This window comes from Coffea eugenioides, chromosome 11 (assembly GCF_003713205.1).
Source record: "Coffea eugenioides isolate CCC68of chromosome 11, Ceug_1.0, whole genome shotgun sequence".
NCBI lineage: Eukaryota > Viridiplantae > Streptophyta > Magnoliopsida > Gentianales > Rubiaceae > Coffea > Coffea eugenioides.
The window spans coordinates 45673163-45694998 of NC_040045.1; the positions used below are offsets into that span (position 1 = coordinate 45673163).

General features: G+C 38.6%; 3 protein-coding genes across 6 annotated transcripts; 1 reads left to right on the plus strand and 2 right to left on the minus strand.

Annotated features, from left to right (window-relative positions):
• Window positions 1–2367: 2367 nt before the first annotated feature.
• Window positions 2368–4219, minus strand: LOC113753197 (GSH-induced LITAF domain protein). The gene is made up of 3 exons (XM_027297298.1): window positions 3632–4219; window positions 2790–2916; window positions 2368–2690 (listed from the first exon to the last, which is right to left on the minus strand). Exons 1-3 carry the CDS (start codon window positions 3889–3891, stop codon window positions 2607–2609), a joined length of 471 nt encoding a protein of 156 aa, XP_027153099.1. The 5' UTR covers window positions 3892–4219; the 3' UTR covers window positions 2368–2606.
• A 6966-nt stretch (window positions 4220–11185) lies between these two features.
• LOC113753999 lies at window positions 11186–12960 on the plus strand. The gene is made up of 2 exons (XM_027298301.1): window positions 11186–11788; window positions 12385–12960. The coding sequence occupies exons 1-2, from the start codon at window positions 11516–11518 to the stop codon at window positions 12826–12828; spliced, it is 717 nt and encodes a 238-aa protein (XP_027154102.1). The 5' UTR covers window positions 11186–11515; the 3' UTR covers window positions 12829–12960.
• A 2684-nt stretch (window positions 12961–15644) lies between these two features.
• LOC113753650 (pyruvate dehydrogenase E1 component subunit beta-1, mitochondrial-like) lies at window positions 15645–20037 on the minus strand. Of its 4 annotated transcripts, none has more exons than XM_027297861.1 (15): window positions 19602–20037; window positions 19366–19489; window positions 19210–19266; window positions 18688–18768; window positions 18569–18595; window positions 18371–18433; window positions 17977–18063; window positions 17660–17785; window positions 17198–17331; window positions 17028–17100; window positions 16866–16931; window positions 16737–16775; window positions 16517–16641; window positions 16299–16413; window positions 15645–16193 (listed from the first exon to the last, which is right to left on the minus strand). In XM_027297861.1, exons 2-15 carry the CDS (start codon window positions 19426–19428, stop codon window positions 16125–16127), a joined length of 1125 nt encoding a protein of 374 aa, XP_027153662.1. In that variant the 5' UTR covers window positions 19429–19489; window positions 19602–20037; the 3' UTR covers window positions 15645–16124. The 4 variants fall into 4 exon arrangements, with proteins under 4 accessions (XP_027153662.1, XP_027153661.1, XP_027153660.1 ...); XM_027297860.1 differs by having other exon boundaries at window positions 19591–20037; XM_027297859.1 differs by having other exon boundaries at window positions 19366–20037.
• Between the last annotated feature and the right edge of the window lie 1799 nt (window positions 20038–21836).

Consider the following 21836-nt stretch of genomic DNA (forward strand, 5'->3'; position numbering starts at 1 on the left):
GGGTCAAATCAAACCCGAAGAGATCAAACCTGAAAAAAAAAAAAAAAAGAAAATTCAAACCTGAAGATAAAATCATGACCTATGGGCCCCGATTATTTTAAAGAAGCAAAAAATAATAAAATCACGTGCGAAGAAGGCATCGAGAATAGAGCAAATCCATCTCTTTCTGGCCTTTTTAAGGCATTATTGCGGCTCCCTAGGCCCTAATTCGTCATCGATGACATAATTATCTACACCCTTTTTGGGCCTTTTTCCCACCGCCCTCCACACTTTCTTTCCTTCTCTTTTCTTTCATTCATTCAAGTTCTCGTCATATTTTTGGTCGGTAAACACTAAACACAATAATGGGACTTGGCCATTTTGCAGTTGTCTGTTGGAGCATAATCGGTTCGGTAGGCGCCGAATTATCAATCGAATTTAGTAAATCGATTTGATAATACAATCGGTGCACAGTCCATTTGAATTCCAAATATGGTAAGAAAATTTTCAATTCAAACGCATGAACAATGAGTATGACATTGTGTATTAATTATTAATCTCATAAAGAAAGTACTACACGATGATGCTTCATATATTTTTGTAGTCTTTTCTATGCACAGAAAAATGTATATGCATACCATGCCATCCTAATAGACTTATTGGATTTGTTTGGATAGGGTATTATTTGAAATATTATTTGGAATAATTACTGTAACACTTTTTGTGATGTGATGGAAACTTAATTCCATTTGTAAGTTTGCTTAGCTAAAGAAGTATGCTTAATTCTTGTATTGTATCTATACTTGTATAAGTAGCAGCTCCAACTCACAATAAATCATTTTAAGTATATTTATATTTATGTAAGTTCATTCAACTAATTATAAATAAACACAAATACACCACCTAAAAATCAACATTAATTTTTTCGTTCTATCTTCCAATACAACCACTAAGGTAAGCTTTTTTTTTTTTTTTTGAAGGAAGGTAAGCTTTACATCCACATTAGTATTTACTTTTTTTTGTTTCTTAATACATACCAAAACCTCTTTTATTTATTTATTTTTTTTGTAAAAGTGAATAACATTCTCATCATCGATACACACACACATATATGTATATCAAATTTGCATATATATAAATGTATATATGTATGCATGTATATGTATATGTATACGTATATGAAATTTTCCTATGTTTAATATCCCATAATTATATGTATCAAAAAAAATCCCACAATTGTATTCATTAGAGTTTTACAATAATTATAAATAAACACAAATACACCACCTACAATCAACATTAATTTTTTTCGTTCTATCTTCCAATAAAACCTCTTAGATAAACGGTTTGTGACTAATTTTATTTTGATCCGAATAGGGCTCCTTGCGAGAGAAGCCCTTCCAATATTGTTCTTTCCATTCCCATAGGTTTCGAGCTCCCTTGTGAGAGAAGCCCTCCCAAAAATGTCCTTTTCCATTCCCACAAGTTTCATACTTGAGACCAAATAGTTAAGGGATACAAGCCCTTTCCACGTGCACCAACAATTCGTTGGTATTCTAATGCTCCTTTGATATCCATCCACATCCTTTTTCCTTTTTATTTTTGGTCCAAGGGGGAACTAAAGCCTTTAAGGCCCATATGAATTAACTTATCCATCCTCTTCATATCACCATGAACGAACTTATCCCGTTTTTCCATACTTCCAAATACCCAAAATTAGAAGATTCAAGAAATAAATAGGTATATATAGACATATATATCCCTACCAGGCAACTGGCTTCGTAATACAGTCTTGAACTTTTGCTATTTGCAAAAACGTTCGAATATATTGCAGGGACCAGTAGCCCATATATGTAAATGCCCAAAATATGAGCTAGGCATTAGAAAGCACAAGCTACAACAATAATAGCTCGAGAAGAAGAGAAGCTTCCTTGCAAGAAAGAGTCTTAACTTGGTAGCCAATGTTGACTTGCTTGCATCTGTTTAAGCATTCTCAAGAATTACTTGTTAGTTGCAAGATCAAGCAAGTCTTCTGGCTAACCTGATAGGCTATCGCCTACTCTCATTGCAAGAAACTTTTCACCCGATTCTTTCAATTTGACCGGCCTCCCAATGTAAGAAACATAGAGGTATGATAGTACATTCACTTGCACTTGTCAAATGAACACACAAACATCTGCTTTTCTTGTATCAGATCAACTATGCAAACTTCCCATGCACATGCGCAGTGCTTAGAGATCTCTTTTATTCAAAGGCATATATCTAAATGTGCACATACAAGATCAAGTATGCAGGAACCCAGTTAGTCACAATAGCTTAAGATCGAATTCAAAGACCAAGAAATAAACCAGATGTCCTGTTCCTCCACGTATTAGGAGTTATATTTGTGCAAGAATTATCATGGTATAGCAATTCCATCTTGACAAGCTTCAATTGTGCAATCAAGTATAACCCTGCCTACCATATATTAACAAAATGAAGTATTTTGTACATAGCTTTACCCATGTATCACCAATAAACTTCACAACAGTTTTTTCATCATTGAAGTAAATACAGTCTTACTTCAATCAGCTTTTATGAGTAAGAAATTACATTAAAAGAAAAAGAAATTACAGGCACCATGCAAGTTATGCAGGCAGTGCAAAGCTCTCTTGTGTCCACTGAGGAGGATCCATCACCAAACAGGGATCCGGCTTCTCAAAGTCAGCAACCTACAGAAGAAGACACTAGAATCAAAACCAGACTAACAGGCAAATTCTCGCCAACTGTTTCGATACATGAGTAGCAACTAGGAAGTATAAGCAATTTACCTTCTCTCCGCAACTCGGGCAATAGTGATACTTGTGCCAGAGACAATCCATGGAAGGACAAAGAAAGCAAACTCCAAGCATCATAGGCATCATACAACCGACAACGGCTGCCAAACTGGGTTTTGATCTGCATTGAACATCAAGAGCAAAATAAATAAATAAATAAAAATACATTTTATATTGCTATGTATCATGCACAATCCACAGTCGATAGCCAGGACGAGAATCCAATGTAAGAATGATGACAAATATTTGACTAGTATACAGGAAAGGTCTTGAGAAAATTCAGAAATGCCCGTATAGAAACAGGACTAGTATCTAGCAGCATTTACAAGCAAATCCCCAATTATGTTTGCAAGGAAAGCAAGCAGAACTAAACCCCAGGGGCACCTACACCCACTTACGGACAGCGTTAGCTAAGGAAACAGGTCAAAGGATCTTGCGAGGGAGCCGATCCCTTAAGGACCAATCACCTTGGCTACCAGAAAGAATCTAAATCACAACCATCGAATATTCAATACTGAGTCGACAGAAGCAGCTTTGGAGCTCCTAATGTCATATGATTGTTCACCAAAAAAAATCGCCGTTAGAAGTTACAGAGTTCTACTCCCAGCGGCTCACTTTGTTTACTAGTTTAATCCACTAACTTCATTCAAAATTCTTTTTTTTTTTTTGGAGTCAAAGTAATAAATTGTCGAGTTGTATAACATCGGTAACAATCAATTACATGAACAATGAATTAAAAAAAAAAGAAAAAAGAAGCAATCCTTCCCTAGAACAAAGGTAAAGGGGTAAGGGAGAAAAAAAGGAAGGAGATAAATAATTAAAGATGGCGAAGTTACCTGAGGGTTGTGAGACCAGAAGAAGCACAGTGAGGGCAGTTAAAGGGGGCAGGGGTGTCTCTGAAAATAGTCTGCTGAATGGGTATGCCTTTTGGGTCGCCGACGAGGGCGCTGGGTGGGATGGCGCCGGATTGATAAGGGTTTTGGCCATGGTAGTAGGACTGGTTTTGGTGGGGCGGCGGCATAGGGGCCTGGTGGGGGTATTGGTAGGCAGCGTTGTAGGGTATACCGATCGCCGGCTCCTCATTCTTGCTACCCATATGATATGGCCCTCTTTCTTGCTATCGGGACTCTGCCGATCCGACGCGCAAAAGAAATGAAATTATTCCTGGAATTCCGTTCGTCTTCTGCAATTTCTTTCTAATAAAACTGAAGATTGATTTTGATTTCCTTTTCCTTCTCTTTTGTTTGTGCGGACTTCTGTTGCATTCTATTGTTGACTCGTGACGCGTAATTTGTTGGTGAAAAATCTAAACTGGGGGCCGTCGGCCGGACCAGGAGGGGGATGAGGAGTGTTGATTCGGAAACTAGTCTTCTTTTAGGTGGGCCTTTCCCTTGCGACTCACTCAAAAACTCCCAACCAATCTTTGGATCCCAAGTCCCATTACTAGGACTGAGTAAGAACTAAGGACGCAGTCTATGTGTGTGCATACTTTAGGAAATAAATAAATAATGAAAAAATATAGAATAACAAATTTGTTGCAGTGAAAGAATTAATTACAGAGTATTGGGAGTTTGTATTTTTTTTATTATAATTAGTAGGAAGACTTGGGATAAATACAACAATAGTACAGTATAGTAGTAGTTACGTAAACGTGGGAGCGTGGAACATGGTATGGTACAGTACTCCATCATGCAAGGGTAAATTTAAAATAACAATTTTTTTTAACACCAAACCCATTGTTCATGTATTATATATATATACTAGTTCTGAAGGCACTTATGGTGTCTGTGCGATTCAGATGCTTTTTTGCGAATCAAGTGTATAAAATTTTCATTACTGAAAAAGACTCTGGTGCTTTTAACCTTTTCTCCCATCAAATAATGAGGGTTTTAGTAGTTACAATACTTAGAGAGTTTGGGGCAATCATTTTGTCAAAATATGTTTAGATTAATTATTGTTAAAAAGTAGTTATAGAAGTTATTTTAGCAATTTGTATTTAGATTGTATAGTAATAAGTGATTTTAACGAGGATAAGGTTGAAAGTTTTTAAAGTGACCCCAAATCCCCACCTCTTCCTTCATATATATATATATATATATATATAGTATAGATTATTGTAGATTAAGAAGACCCTTCGAGAGAATAACAGAGCGAGAAATGTGGAATGTCAACGTTTCATTATACGCAGTTCCATGCATCCATGTGTAGATGAAGATTTCACTCCACGTTCGTTGACTTTTTCTCTTCTTGTAGATGGGAGGGTTGCTCAAGAATCTGAGCGACAGCGTTGCTGGTGGCGGATTGACCATGTTACCAGATGGATATAAATATCAGGAAAGAGAATTGGGGAAGATGATTTTGCTGGAACATATCCAAAAGGGTCTGGCGGGGTGGTTGGTTTATGATCATTTCCGCTCAACTCTAATGCCTAACTCCGGCGGTTACGTGACTTGCCTAATTCATAGTTCATACTACAGTTTGGATTGCATTTTTCGTCATTTTTCATGGAAAAATTTGATATATGTGAGGGAAAAAGGTGATAGAGAAATGTGATCACGGAAAACTGACAATATTTTCCGATGGAAACAAGCAATCCAAGCATGGCCTAGTTAGCTGTCGCAGCTAAGCTAGTTTCTGAATTCTGAGCACCAAAAATTGTCCAGATTTGTGTGGAAACCGTGAAACATGTCTCTGATCAGCAGCTTGTCCCTGCATGGCGTAAAGTAAAACTCACTTTCTCAATTTCTAGATATGTTTAGATCTATGTTTTTAGATTCGAACCGGATATTAACTCGGTCCATCTCAAGAGTTAGGGATGATCAAATTCGATCGGGGTTGAATCGGATGACGTCATAAATATGTTATATATTTATATATTCCCATTCATTTTTTTATAATTAAATTAAGAATGTATATGTAAATGGTTCTAAGTCCTTGGGGTGGAGTTCATAAGATAATTAATCTAGAATGATATTAAGAACTTATGCGTAAATGAAAACAATGCAAAACCTAAAGCTGCAAATGAAAACAATAAAAGAAATTTATGTGTAGTTGCAATTATTCAAAACATTTTGGGGTCAAAATGCAATATGTAAAAAGTTCTGTTTTAAAATGGAAATCCCTATCATTTCTTCTTCCCCGCCGTCAATAGCTCTGCTGTGCATTCTTTGGCATCCAAGGTATTCCACACTTCCGGTTCCAGTTGCGTACGTCTTCCTTTAATGTTTTTAAAAAAAATTTCTAATATTTTGTTTTGCTTCATTTTTCAAGTCATCACCAATCTTCTCCTATCTAATGCTCTCTCTCTCTCTCTTCCCCTTTTTTTTTGGCTCTTTATTGACTCTCGCAAACATTTACAAACACACATGGAAATGTTTTCATTCCAATCCAATCCCTGTTTTCTTTTTATGTTCTTACTAATTCGTCTTTTTCTTTTTTTTAAAAAAAAATTTAGATCTAGCAATCCTTTTTTTTAAAGTTCCAAATCTAGCAATTATGGTGGCAACTATGAAAGGCTCTTGCTAGATTACCACCATGGAAGCATTCGTGAGAGAACACAGGGTAGTTAAAAATTAGTGATTATCTCTTTAGGGATAGGAACAGTCAAAAAAGTGAAGAATAAAAAGCAGAAAATCAAACAAATGACACAAACCCGGTTCTTACGGTTTTTTTTCAATTTCCGATCAAACCCGCTTTTGACCGATTTTTATTTTGGATATTTTTTGAATGAACTCAGACCGAAAGTCTAGCTGATTTTCGATTTAATCAGTCGAATCGATCGGTATGGTCTGAATTTAAAAACATGGGTTTGGATTTTGCAGCAGTTTGATCGTATGCGGACACCATCCCTGTTCACCACTTTTTTCTTTTTTTTTGGGTCAGAACCATCCCTGTTTACCACTTAGCACTAGCATAGTTTTGGGCATCCCGGATTGGCGTCACGTGTACAAACGACCAATTGACACGGTGGATGGTGCCCAATCGCCGATTGTTTTGTGGCGTGCATTCACGCACCAGGCGCACAAATAACTAAACATCAAGTATGTTTCCCATGTGATGCGTAATATTTTTGTAAGAAATTTTGCATGGCGCATTTAAGTATGATTGGTTAGATAAAATGTTTTGAAGTAATGAAACCTTCACTACTTTTACTATTAAAAATATTTACAACTAATACTTTATTATTATTATTATTATTATTTATCAGTTAATCTAACCTACTCCTACTCTAACCTACACTAGGGGGAGAGGTTCAATGGGACCTAAAGAAACTAACGACGACTGAACTACTATCGAATCAGACGGATGCACTACACATTTGTATGAATTTAAAAGAAATCACATTTAGTGGAATATTGATCGAAGGCAATTTTTGAACCCTTGATTTCCTATCACACAAAAATTTAAAGTCTTTGGTGGTGGCTAACGGTCCAAAGCCAAAAGGTTGTTGGTTAATTACTACTTTATTAGTGATAAATCACTTTTTTCCAGCGTCGACATACTCCTTTTCAATTAATAGCATGATTTATTTGTTTTCTGGTACAAAATTTCATTTTTACGGTACATTTCACTTTACTAAGAATAATTGGTACGAATTATTTACACCAAAGCTTGTTGTCCTATTATATATAACTAGTGTGCAAGGCACATACTAATGTATGTATGTGTAGTTAATAGGAAAAATATTTGTAAAATTTTTTGATTATAGTCATTGAAATCATTTAGAGTTCATGAGTAGTTTTGAGGGAGGAGTAGAAAATGGTTTCAACAATTGTAGGTGTTATTTCAACGTCGGTCCCTCCTGCAAATTGCAGAGACATTCCCAACAAATTTTACGACGAAGCATTTCTTTGTTCTTTTTTTATTGGTAAATGCATTCCTTTCTTGGTAGCGGAGTACTAGTTTTTTACGCTTTGTAATCCAGTAGTTCCCTTCCCTCGTCATCATGCGCGTGGCCTTTGACTGCTCTTGGTTCTCTTGTACTACCAGTATGTTTCAGACCACTGACTGACTCACTTGCAATGATGCAGAGCATTACGTGTCGCCAGGCCGCGCTTTACCTACGGTAGGTACGATGGACGGTGCCTACAATAGACAGATCCCGGGCACAACCTAAACGTTTGAGGATTCTAGAGTGGGAGCTTGGCTTTTCAATTGCAATTACATTAATAGAAAAAAGAGAAACAATTAAAATAAAAAGGGGTAATAGGCAGAAGGAGTGCAGTCAGAGAGAGAGAGAGAGAGAAGAAAACAATAGTAGGATGCTGTAAAATGAAAATGTAATTATCAATGAGGAGGAGGAGGAGAAGGAAGAATCAGAATCAGGATCAGAATCAGAATCAGATTCAGGACTGAGTAGTGAGTCGGACTCGGAAGCATGCATGCAGCAACAGTTGAAGGAGGGAGAAAGAGGGAGTCAAGTGCTAAAGCGTCCTGCCATACCCTCCTCGGTTGCGCTTCTTTGTTCTTTCTCTGCATTTAGTAGCCGTTTTTTACTATTCTTGAAAGCTACAGCCCTTTGTCACAGACCCGGTCCACATCTCACAAACATATGAATTGTCCAATGCATTCTGCCTGTTGAGCTTTATTAGTAGCACTACTTGCTTAATACCGCCACCTTTTCTCTTGGGCCAATTTTAGGCCTGTGCCAGCAAAAAACTTATGCAGCCCAAGGTTTTGTAATTTCCAGCATTGCCCAAAGTTTCATGGGAGAGAAGCACAAAAAATATTTATGGAAGAACCAACTTGACTTGCTATTTCCTCCTTCAACTGATTTATTCTTGTTTTTTTTTTTTTTAAATTCGACGTCTCAACCATATGGAAAGAAAATGCTCGTGTTTTTTTTTTATTCACCGGAACCTATATTTGTTTGGATAGAGTATTATTTGAAATATTATTTGGAATAATTACTGTAGCACTTTTTTGTGATGTGATGTGATGTGATGTATGTGAGATAAAAAGATAATTAGGAATATAAAAAGGTGGATTGAAAAATGTATTTATGATGCAAGCGAAATATTATTTGAGATATTTGTGCTATCCAAACACACACGCTGCATTTCCACACGGATCGAGCTCGTAACACATCTCCCAGTCCCTGGACAACTCAAGCTATTTATGGTCTCTCATTGAAAATGTCAGACCTAGACTAGACCTTTTAACTTTTAAGAGCAAAATCTCCAGTCGCTTTGTCTTATGGAGTATATTTTATAGTACTACGAAACATAAAGGAACCAAGTATGAGAGGAAAAATAAGCAAACAAATAATATAAAAGCGATGAAATCAGAGAACATAGTAATGCTCCTAAAATCTGACCTTGGAAATTGATCATAGAGAATAATCAAGACCAGCAAAACCTACTCCTGGGATGGTTATAGATTTCAACATTTTTTTTTTGTTATTAAAAAAAATTTTATATTCAGAATACAAAAACAACCGAGAGCATCACAAAAATTGATTATTCAAGATCAAAATGTAAAATCAGTTAAAATAATTAACCAAGAACAAACCCTTAGCGAATGGAAAGATAAAAAGCAAAATCATTCACGCTGGCGTGCGTATTCTCTAAATTTCGCGTGACCGACGGAGACCATTTAAAGCTGGCTTACCACCACCGCCATGTAGTAATTGACGCCAAAAGAATACACTAGTACTTGTAGTGTTCAAATCCAGGCATGAAATGAAGAAATGAAAGAATTGTACGTGCGAGTCTGACTTCGAATATGAAAGTTTATTGAATTGTTTTATCATCTTATAAACAGAAAAGAGAATAATTAATATTAGTAGTATCAACCTTTACAGACCTGAAATAAGGTGATAAAAAAAAAAAAAAATCTTGTACAAGTATCCAGGCCGAAAGGCATAAGAATCTGCCTCCCTCTTCCCTTCTCATCCGAAAGGCATCGTCCAATTTCCTCTAAGATTTCCCAGCCAACATCTGCAGCATATCTTTAGGTTTTGTGTTGTTTTTTTTGGAACAGTAATGACAGAATATTAGCAGCGGGGGTGACACGTATGTATGGGCCAACTCCAACCAAAGTCCCCGTCGAAAAAGATGGAAGGCCACTCCACCCTTTGCGATTTCCACCCTTACCCTTGCCCCGCCCCAGAAAAATAATATATATATATATATTTAAAAAAAAAAACGAAGGCAGATCAAGTGCGGTCGTAGTAAATTATCTCTTCCTTGAAACTCGAAAGAAAGACCCGGCATTCTTTTCGGTAATCGCATTTTCATCGGTTCTCAAACATTCGTTCCTCTGCCCTTCTTTCATCTTCTGTATGTGTTTGTGTGTATGTATGTGTATATATATATATATATATATATATCTCTCACGACGCCAAATATGAAATACCACAGGCTGCGCACTACTCATCCTTTCTCACGTTGCAAACTCGAACTGCAAATACAACATTAAAAAAAGAAAAGAAAAGAAGACAAGTATGTATCAAAATCTCAAAAAGAAAAAGAAAAAGAAAAAGAAAAAAGAGGAGAGTAGCACCAGAGTGTCATTTGCGCCGCGACTAAGTGAGTTGTGCTACAGGTATGTATGACACACAGTTAAGCATATCAAAAGCTATTATTGGCTTTGACGACTCATTCTCTGTCTTACTCACTTACAAGGAATCTTATGTCTGTATAGATATAATAATCAATATCATATTTCGTTTACTTTTAACGTCAATAAATAAATAAAAATAGGAGAAGGTTTTCAGCCAACACATATTTCTTTTTCCTACATGAAAATGTTTAATTGAAAAAAATCAGTGGACCTTATCTGCCTACAGTAGTACATGCAGGTCTTACCTCCTCCTCCTCCTCCTCCTCCTTTATCTAATCATCTGCGTCCAGCCCCAACCAATTCTTCTTGTTTGGATAACTCATTTTGTATTTGCCCCCCAAAAAATAAAATAAAATTATCGCTATCATAAACGCTTATACTAATTTTATCTTCCTAATCGGCTTAATTAAATAGGTCCCATCTAGTTTCTGGGGCAGTAGAATGTGTTTTGATCGGGGGAAGAAAGCATCAATAATTAGTAATTTTTCCCAAAAAAAAAAGAAAAAAAGAAATGATGGTGAGGAGGTGTGGTCGCGTGCCGCGGCACAGCGCAGCGCGTAAAATGGATAAAATGTGTGGTGCAGGACCCAAAAAAAATAAACTAAAAAAGGAGGGGAAAGTGGGCTGTGGTTTTGGGACTGGGTCGAGGGGGTTCACACTTACAGAGGAGACGTGGGGTGGGACAGCCCTGTTGAGGGAGGAGTACCTGATTCGCTTTTGAAAGATTCCCCCACGCGCATTCGCATTTTGAGTCCTCCATTCCCAGCCCAATAAGAGTGACTCTCCGATTCCTTCGTTCCGGTGCTCCGGAAAAGGAGGTCCTCTTTCATACATACTCCTATCCCATCTCTACCTCTCTCTCTCTCTCTCTCTTTACTGCTTACTACTTACTGCTATTTCTAACCTGGACTGTTATTATTGTTATTTGAAAAAGAAAGAAAGAAAGAAAGAAAGAGACTCTGTTCTGTTTCTTCTTCTCCACCTTCTTCGGCTTAGTTATATAACCTCAGGGCTCTGTCTGGGTCCATTCTTTGCTAAATCAAACCTCCCTTGTCAGTCAATTGCCACTCTTGATCGCCAATAGTACGTATGGTCAATTGGTTTAATTAGGGGGTAGCAGCAATAGTGTATATATAGTGAAGGGCAATTGGGCAAACATGACAGCTCCAAACAAGGGAACGATCACTGCATCCATTGAGAGATCCCTTCGAAATTGTTCTTTAAACCATCACCAAAGCAGCAGCAACAGCAGCAGCAACAGCAGCGACACTGCTAGTGCAGGCATCATAGGAGGCCCAGCAGGGTTTGTGGCTGCTGGCCGGTCCTCGACGTCAGATTCCACCATAAATCTTGATTTCCCGGACAACGCGTTAGAGCTCCATTCTGATATCCGGCTGCCTTACTATTGGGAGCAATGCCTCGATTTAAAGGTAACACCAACAACCATTCATGATTCATCATCAGTCCTATCATTGTTCACGTACCATGTCGTCGTCCTTTTCTTCCTTAATAGTTGGTTCCACATTAATTGCATAAAATTCTTTTGACAGATCTTGCACTCACTAATGAGTATGCTATAAGTCTGTTACATGGTACCTCCAACTACTCTTGTTACCCTCCCTCTTAAATGGTCTTATATTTATTGTCTCATTGTTCATTCATTCATCGGCCCAGGGCCTTTTTTTTGTTTTTGTTTTTCCTCTCTCTCTCCCTTTTGACTTGGCAAACTGGGATGCAAAGGCCAAAACTTTGGAAAAGGGCATAGAACTTTTCTTTCTCCTTACATCTTATAAACAACAGATAAAAATTACTCTAGTAGGTACTCAGCATTTTTTTTGTTGTACTGTTTACTTTGAAGGGGGGATTTTGTTTTGATATATAGGACAGGATAACAAAATGTAAGTAAGTGTGTGTTGCATTTTCCTTGCTTTTCGGGTTGTCTGCTGTTGATTAATTCTATCATGCATTATGTGGTCATTTGTTTAATTAATTTTTTGTTGAATTTTGGATGGGGTTTGTAATGTAGAGTGGGGAGGTGTACTATATTAACTGGAGGACAGGGATGAAATCACAAGAGGATCCAAGGACAAATCCAGAAATGCAGCATGTGAGGAATGGGGGTTTAGGTTTATCATGGTCAGAGGAGGAGGATGAGGATGGTAGCTGGTACGAGAGCGAAGGGTCGTCCACGGAGGAGTCGTCTCCTTCAACTTCTTCTAGACAGCAGCAATGCCGCCGCCGCTACTCCAATTCCAATTCCAATTCTTCTCCTTCTGGTGCTACTCCCCGTCATCGTCATCGTCATCTCACTGCTGAGACCAACATCCACCACGACAAACCCCAAGTACTGGTGGTAGCTGGTTGCAAGAGCTGTTTCATGTACTTCATGCTCCCAAAACAGGTTCAAGATTGCCCCAAGTGTTTTGGTCAACTTCTCCATTTTGATCGATCCGAAAATGCATCTCCATGAGCCCACACACCACCACCCCTTCCCCCCTCCCCCGCCGGGGGCCTTTTTCGTCTCTTTTTTCTTTTTATATATTTTGTTTTTGTTCTCAAATGCTATTTATCAACGTCGTTCTCAAATGTGAATTTTCTGGAATTTGGACCCTCCTCCTCTCTTTTTTTTTTTTTTTGGGTTGGAGTAGTAGCGCTAAGCAGAAATTTATTATTATTATTTTTTTTAAAAAAAAAAAAAAAAGCAGCAGAACTCAACTTTTCTCATGTTCTTTTACTAATAAATGGTCGTCCTTTTTTTTCTTTTCCCCTTTTATCTTTATTGTAATTCTGGATCCCACATCAGTCTCACTGGCCATCAGGTCAACTGCTTACTGTTATAGTGCTGATTATGATCTGCAGTAGTGAGTGAGACGTAATTGTTGTTTTCATTTCCATTTCTTCCCATTTGTCCCAACAATTTAATTGGTATTTCAGGATCAAATGAGAATGCTTTGGTGCTGTCTGTTTCCTCCTCCTTTATTACTTACTACTTATATTTCCGTTGACCCATGCGGTGGTACCAAAATGCTAACTTCGATTGGATCTATAGGCTCAAACGTTTTCGCACGATAATACTACTATTAACGTAGTAGCATAAAGCTCGTCATTGATATTATTAAACCAAGTTTTGGAAACAAGTGGCTGGCTGCTGCTTATTTGATCTTGGTAGAGGTGTTTAGTTAGTAGTACTACTGTATTTCAGGTTTGCTCATGTCATATGGTGAGTGAAGTGGCTTCTTGAAAATGAAAGAAAGAAAATATGAACTTGAACCTTTTTTTCATTTTTTTTTTCTAAAAAATAAATAATATGACCAACTTGTGAAATGTATGACTCCTCTTTCTAATTTTCCCATCTTGTTTGTCTAGTAGCACTAGTAATTTTTTACTGCCAATCTCGCAACGAATAATGTTTGGACAGAAGATTATTTGTTTAAATATATTTGCTTATATTACCATTACGATTTTTAATATATCTTTTTATCTTACATACATCACATTACAAAAAGTACTACAGTAAAAATATCTCAAATAATTTACAATCCAAACACACTAATATAATCATGTAGTACCACCTATAAAGCTTGACTTTTCTATGTTCCCCCTTAAAGTTTACAAGAGTGCATGCAATCACCTTGCGTTTAGCAGTGTTTCTGATTTTATCTGTGATTTGTTCATTTGGATATCCGTTATTGTTCTTCATTTGGATTAATCCCTTCTGCCTACGTAAGAAACAAAACACGCTCAATAGGCATATTTGGATTAATCCTTTCCTTGCAACCAAACACTTAACATACCTTATTAGAGAGAAAGAGGTAAAACAAAAACACAAGGAAGCTGTTTTGGTGCAGCAAGCCCAAAAAAAAAAAAAAAAAAAAAAGCAAATGCCGTTTACTCCAATAAAAAGGCAAGGGGCATTCATTCATTAGGGATTAGGAAGAATCCATATAGTAATAGTAGTAGTTTATTTGTGAATGTGGGATCTTCTTTGTTTGCCCAGTGAAAAGGGTAGAAATTAGAATCCCGTACAGAGAATATAAATTTGAAGCTCAAAAGAGAAGAGAGAATTGGTGGTCCACCGCTCCAACACATGCATGAGCTGTTTAATTGTTGGAGAACGGAAAGAGGGAATTCATTGGACGAAAGCAAGCTAGGTTAATAATAATAAGCAGCAGCAGCAGGAGGAGCAGCAGCAGGAGCAGGAGGAGGAGAGCGTGAGAGAGATTTGACAATGGGGAGGACAAAACAAATTTTAAAGGAAGCTCAGCTTTCTTTCAGTTCGCACGGCAGATGATCAAAAGGAATCTAAGCAGAAAGGACCTAAGAGTAGAACTGTTGAACTGAGCACCATAGAAAGGGATAGATGGAGCCAGAAAGAAAGAGAGAGACTCTCAGAAAAATACAGAGAGGTGTCGTCGATCCATAGCGTTGTGGTACCAAGGAAAATACAGTGAGTGAAGTCCTTCTCATCTGTGTTTCCTGCTTGTTTCTTTTTATGTTTCTTTATTAGTACTAAAATAATTTCTCTCGCGGATAAAATATATTTCTAATACGGGACAGACAGGATACCATTATGTGAATTATGAAATGAAACCCGTCCAGGATAGACTAACTGCATGCTGCTGCCTCATTTGTGTATGTGTACGTATTTAGCAGTTGAGCTTCCCACCATTTTGATCTCTTTATTCTCTTTCCGTTCGAATGGTTCGGAGCAGGGAATCTGCCATCGTCCCTTTTTTTTTTTTTTTCTGTTTACCCTCTTTGTTTCTATCTTCCCGTCAGCATCTTCGATCGTGACACTTAACAGCTATTCTTGTCCCACAGCTGCAAATTCGATGAGACTGTGGCCTTTTTATTCTATTTTAATTTGTTTGCCTCTTTTATTACAACTTCATTCATGCTCGTTTCAAGCAAATTAGCAGACAATCAAGAATTCAAAGAAATTCATCAACGACATACTGTGACCTCTCCATTGCGCAAGATATGTCTCCTCAAATCTCATTCCTTTGCTACAGTAGCATTTTCGTCAATTTGCCGCACAATCACTGACGCGTTCTTCTCCTTTTTAAATACTACTACTGATTGAATGTGAACCTTGAAAAATTCAATCATAGACGAGAATACAAAGAAAGGGTGTTAAATTTTTTCAAGGGCAGAGGTGAGCGTGAAAATCTGTACGTAATGATTTTCTAGATCAACAAAGGGGTGTACACCATTCTTACTTCTCCTCTTACCTATCTAAAGGAGGGACCAAACTGAAACTGACTCAGACGATCAAGCCAGGTAATCTGTAACCGCTCCGGTGAGCAGCCTATTACTCTAAAAGACATACCTACCAAGGTTCATTCCATTCTGACTTCATTCTACACAAAAAAAATAAAAAATAAAAAAATCTAGCAGGCTAATAGGCTGGGCCTTCTGTTGTAAGGCTTTTTTTTTCCTAAAGGCTTTATACATTTCAACTCGCTTTACAACCAACAGCAGATCGGGCCCGTCTCAAAGCCCACCTATTTAGCCATGCTGACAGTTTAAAATAGGCCCGCCTCAGAACCCACCTTCCGGATCAGAAGAACTCAGAATTAGTTTAGTTTATTATTATTATTTTTTTAATAAAATGCTATGCCACACAACATACAAAACCAAAACTAACAGCCAAATCCATGAAGAAAGCCAATTCCGACGACGTAAACACCAAAAGGAGAAGCCGAATGTCTCTTTATTCTCTATTTGGGATGGATGATGGATCCCACACCTCCAAACAACAGCTTACTAAGCTGTCGTAGCGGTGGGTACAGATCTATAGCACGCTCTCCTGGCTGCTCGAACCACGTCTTCAACCTGTGCGTCAAAAAAAGATTGCATAAATAAAGCTTAAAACGAAAAAAAACACATCATCCCGAAGTTGGAAGGGAACTGGACAGGTGACATTTATGCGATGAGAACCTGTGGAAGAGCAAGCCTCTCAAGATTGGCCGCATAAGGCATGGGAGCGTCAGCACCACTTATCCTCTCAACTGGAGCGTCCAGATAATTGAAATTCTCCTCCACAACCGAGGCACTGTTGAAGAGAAGAGAAAATGCATCAACTACACTCCAAGAAGAAATATGATGCATCACAACTTAAGTTGCGCCCAAGACCAGACAAGGAGAGAGGACCCAACCAAATCTCAGCGCCTACACCGTGTTGAGGGAACCCTTCCTCAACCGTCACAAGTCTGTTTGTTTTCCTGACTGAATTGTTAATTAAGGACCTATCCAGCGGCCGAATTGAGCGGAGATTTATCACCTTTTTATCAATACCAGACAGCAAAAGCAGGCATAAATATCTATATGCTTAAACCAGTTTTTGCATCTCAGTTGGATTTTAATCATCTCACGTACCTCTGCCTCGAGGTCTTCCTTCTCAAGAATTTCAGCAGCCTAAACAATCAACACGTTCTATTAGTTCCTAACACCAGAGCTGAAGGAGCAAATATGCATTATATGTATAAGGCAAGTCAGAGCACAGACCTTCAGAGCGTAGCCCACCATTCTAGAGAAGGCTGTAATTGTGACATCCTTTCCTTCTTTCTCAATCTATTTAGTTTGACACAGAATATTTCCGACTAATGAATTAGAAAATAAGGAAAATATCAACCATCTACCGCAATGATAGGCCATTTAGAAACAGACCTTAGCTTTGCCAATGGGGAGACAGAAGCTGGAATCCAGAACTTCGTCTGAAACAGGGAAAGATTCACCATACCTGATATGCTCAAATGTAGCAGCACAAGAATGTCAAAACATGATATCCAGTCTATGATAATCCTGGCAGTAGTAGTAGTAGTGAATGTCTAACTCACAACAACTCATTTTCAAGAAAAACAACAGGATCAGGATCTCTGATTGCAGTCTTCAGAAGCCCACGAGCATCTTCAGATGAGTATGGAGCTAACACTTTCAATCCAGGGCACGAGCTGTACCAAGCCGCATAACACTACAAAACAGATTTTAATTAAATGACAGTCATACATTCTCACACAGTGATTTTAAGATGCACGTTACGTCATGCTTTATGAGATATTAGCGAAATCAAAAAACCACGCAGTGGTAGCACTTCATGTTTTCAAGGACAACCATCAAAAAATAGAGCTTCATTAGCTCTATCCGTGTAAAAGCTTTCAACTTAGCACATGACTTAACATGTTAAACTTAGCCCCAATGGCTCCACCTACGAGTAACGCTACTTTTTCCAAAATGTTTTAGTCGATCAAACATACTGTAAAAGATTTTGATAGGTGATAGCAACTTGGTAGCAAAAATACCTGCGAATGCTGGGCACCCACCCCTGCAGCAGGGCCATTTGGTCCTCTAAAAACAATAGGGACGTTTATATTGCCAGCAGACATGTAGTTCGTTTTTGCAGCAGAATTAATAATATGATCAATTGCCTGCAATCCAAAAATAAGCTTGCACTGAGGTGTTGATCAAAAAGTTCCATGGTAACCTAATGTCCAACCCATTTGCAATTAAAGCATCAAACTCAATTCGTTAATGCAAGTATTTGATACCGGAGTGCCTGTAAAAGTAGCATATTAATCAAATATTCAATGTAAATAATTTCGCCACTTCATAACCGCACCTGCATTGCAAAATTGAATGTCATAAACTCGACAATAGGCCTAAGCCCGTGACATGAAGCACCGACTCCGATACCAGTAAAACCAGCCTGCAAATTGGATAATGAAGATCTTGAATGCTTCATAATAAAGTTAAGGCCCTTTTAATCTTCTGTTTGCTGGTTTTCCTTGGGGCCTCAGTTGTAGAAATACTACTAATTGACAACATATGTCCGAAAAAAATAACCTTCCGATATTGAGAATCATCACAAGAAGAATAGACAGACATGTTAGCATGCAGAATCATCACAAAAAGAATAGATTGATATGTTAGCATATTCTCTTGCAGCAGTGTGTAGAATTGTGGGTCAAATTGCTGTTTACTTTGATTCAGAAGCCAAGTATGGAAAAAGGAACCTCGGTAATTGGAGTATCAACAACTCTTTGAGGTCCATATTTGCGAAGGAGTCCTTTCGAAACCTGCAACAAGCAGGAAGCTACAAGTGATTCGATGACTTGGCTATTTTAAAACAACAGACAGAGATTGAGATCCAGTGGGATAAAATATTGTGAGAGATAGAGAACCGGAGTAAGTGGAGAGTTAACAAATCGAACCTTGTAGGCACCTTCATACTCCCCAACCTGAAGCACAGAGGAAGAGAATAAGAACAGAGACTTGAAAAGATCAACTATCATTAAGTTAACACATTACCACTTCTGATACATATATATACCTCTTCCCCCATCAGAAATACAGTGGGATCAGCCGCCATTTCCTCATCTAGGGCAGAATTTAGAGCTTCTCTAACCATTATCTGCACTAACGGTAATTATCACAATTGTGATGCACAAGACACTAATAAAGTACTAACTCTTTCCTGCACCGCACAAGTAGCCAAATAGTAACTCAAGGAGAATGGACAATATTTATACCCAAGCAACTGAAGAAATTAGAACGACGAAGAAACAGGAACAAAAAGCGGGACCTTTGATGCACTTACAAGTTTGTAGTCCTCATTCAAAGTACAAGGATTTAAAAAGAGGAAAGAGAAAAGGGGAAGAAAGGGGGGGGGGGGAGGGGGAATTTGCAGCCAAAAAGTAGAAAAAGGGAATAATATGTTCGCAAGTGAGAATTGCTATAGGAATCAAATAAAGAGTATCTTACGCAGTGTATCCATGGAAGAAGAAATGCAAAGGAGTAGCAGCTATACTGTACAACGAGTTGATCATAGATGACAGAGAAAGTCCCAAGGTACCTGTTTAGTCGCGGTGGAGTAGTTGCTCATCATAGCTAAAACCGCAGCTCTGAGAATCTTGAAAAGAAAAGGGAAAAAAAATGGTGAAGAGCCAACAGAGAAGAGAGAGAGAGAGAGAGAGAGAGGGACGGCCCACGTTATACGAATCAAACTAACCGGCTGTCCTGGAGATCCTCCAGCAGTACTGGCAACCAACTTGTGGCTGATTATCCCAAACATATTTCCTCTTCTTCCAGCTCAAAAGAACTCCCCAACAGCCTCGATGTTGTAAGTAGTACTACTACACAACCGCTCACTCTTATGTTAAAAATATAAATAGTAGAAACGATGCAGAGCCAAAGACGACAAGAAAAACAGTCTGAGAGAAGAATTAAGTAGTACTTGTACTTAACCAATAGTAGCAGTTAACAAGAAGACGAAGGCACGCTGCAAAGAATAGTCCGGCAGTGATACGGTACGGTAACAGAGGGGATTTGGCAGACGTGCATATGATACAGTCACTTACAAACAGATACCAGTAGAATTCAATCAAGCTGGTGATGCAGGAGAGAGCCCCGAGCGAGTGAATTTTGGGGCTTGAAAAAGGGTGGGAAAAAATCAACAGAGCAGTAGTAGCAGCAGCAGCAGCACCACTACAGGTACAGGGTACAGGGTGAAGGAAGGCATTTGCACTCTGCAGTTTGAGGCAGCGGCACCATCACCCGATCACCTCCAACCCCTCTGCTTCTGCTTTAGTTAGTTCGTTGTGATGCTCTCTCTCGGTTTGTATAACATTCTTCTACACACGGTCCCTTCTCAAATCTCCATCTCTAGCTTGTCCGACATGACAAACAGCCACCTCTACCTTGTATTATATTATATATATTATATTATATATAAATAAATAAGAAGAAAGGGGGTGAGGTGTTCTGCCTTCTTTTCGCCAAGTAACTTTCTGTTGATCCAACAAGTGGAACATCTCTCCTTCGTTGCTTTTGCTGGTCTATGTTAATGGGCCAGGTGAACTCAAAAGATTTCGGCCTTTTTAGGCCTTTACCCGGAAAAAAAAAAAGTGAGAGTTTTATTTAGTTCATTGAGGTCCAATGGGTTTATATTAACTTAATTAACTCATAATCTGGTTGGTGGATGTGCTGTCTAAACCATGACTCTTGGATTAAGATTTAGTGAACTAATAATAGATTTCAACCACAATATTTCAAATCCGTCCCTTTGATCATATTAAGGCATTCGAGAACTATTGAATTACAAGGGGCCTGTTTGGAACCTAAGTTTTTTGGGAGTTTGTCTAAAACTTTACTGTAGTGCATTGTATAAGTTTTTGAAAAAATTTTGTAGAAGTTTTTGTAGGGTGAAAAACTTTTTTTTTTCTTTTTTTCTTTCTCTTTCTTTTTCTCTTTCTTTCTTTCCTTTTTCTTTTATTTCCTCTCTTCTTCTTCCTTCCCCCTCCCCCATCCTCGTTACCTCCGCCACCTTCAGCAGCAACTCCACCAATGCCACCTCCCGCCACCCTTCTCCTCCCCTCTGCCCCGCCTTCCCCCTCTGCCCCGTCACCCCCTTCCTCTCCCTCTGCCCGCAACCCCCTTCCCTCGCCCCTGCAAAAGCTCCCTCGCCACCCCTCCCTCTCCCCCACTCTTGCAAAAGCTCCCCCGCCACCTGAGTTTTGCACATGAGTTTTGCAGCAACAGAAATGATTTTTTTTTCCAATGTTCCATCTCCCTCTCCTCTCCTTATCTTGCCGGCAGAATAAGCAGCAACAGCCGAGTGTAATTTTTTATTTTTTATTTTTTTTGCAATTTTCCTTCTCCCCAAGCTGCGGGAGGGGAAAAGGCAGAGGGAAAGAGGGGAGGGGGGAGGGAGAAAGAAAAAAAAAAAAAAAGAGATTTTGGAAACCAACATATCGGTTAAAGGGGGAGGGGAGGGAGAGAAAAAAAAAGAAGAGGAAGGCCGGCAAAAGTTTGCCGGAATAGTTACCGGCGCCGGAAGCGGTGGTGGCCGGTTGGGTGGGGGAGGAAAAAGAAGAAAAGTTGAAGGGAAAGTTTTTTGTGTATTATTTTGAAGTGTGTAAGTAAAAAACTTTGATAAGTTTTTTGGGGTCCTTGTAGCAAAAGTTGTTAAAAAACTAATAGCTAAAAAACTTGGTCAAAAACTTCACTTCCAAACAAGCCCCATTACATTCTTTTCGGATGGGCAGATCATATTCAAAGAACCCAAATGCTAAAAAGTAGTAAATAAACAAAATGCTTATAACAAATCAACATGGGTAGTCAGCTCTGCTATGCTACCAACAAGTAAATTCTTTCGCCTAGCTAATCTGATAAGCAAGCTCTATCCATAAATCCGCCTAAAAATTCAACACCAAAAAAGCAATTTTTTGTCGACGAAGTGGGTGTCCGGGTCAATTCCGTAAAGGCGGCCCGACTAATCCCACTCCGACCCGGCCCGACGCCCCAATCAGACCTAGCACGTTAAATGCACGGCGGAACTGATGTTGCTGCGGAGGTTCGATCCCAGAACCTGACGGTCCCGAGGAGGAGGCGCCAACCACCAGCCTATTCACGTGGGGCTTGCGCTTGAGACTTTTACAGTTATCTTTTTGTTAGATTAGATTCGTCTTACCGGGAAAAAAA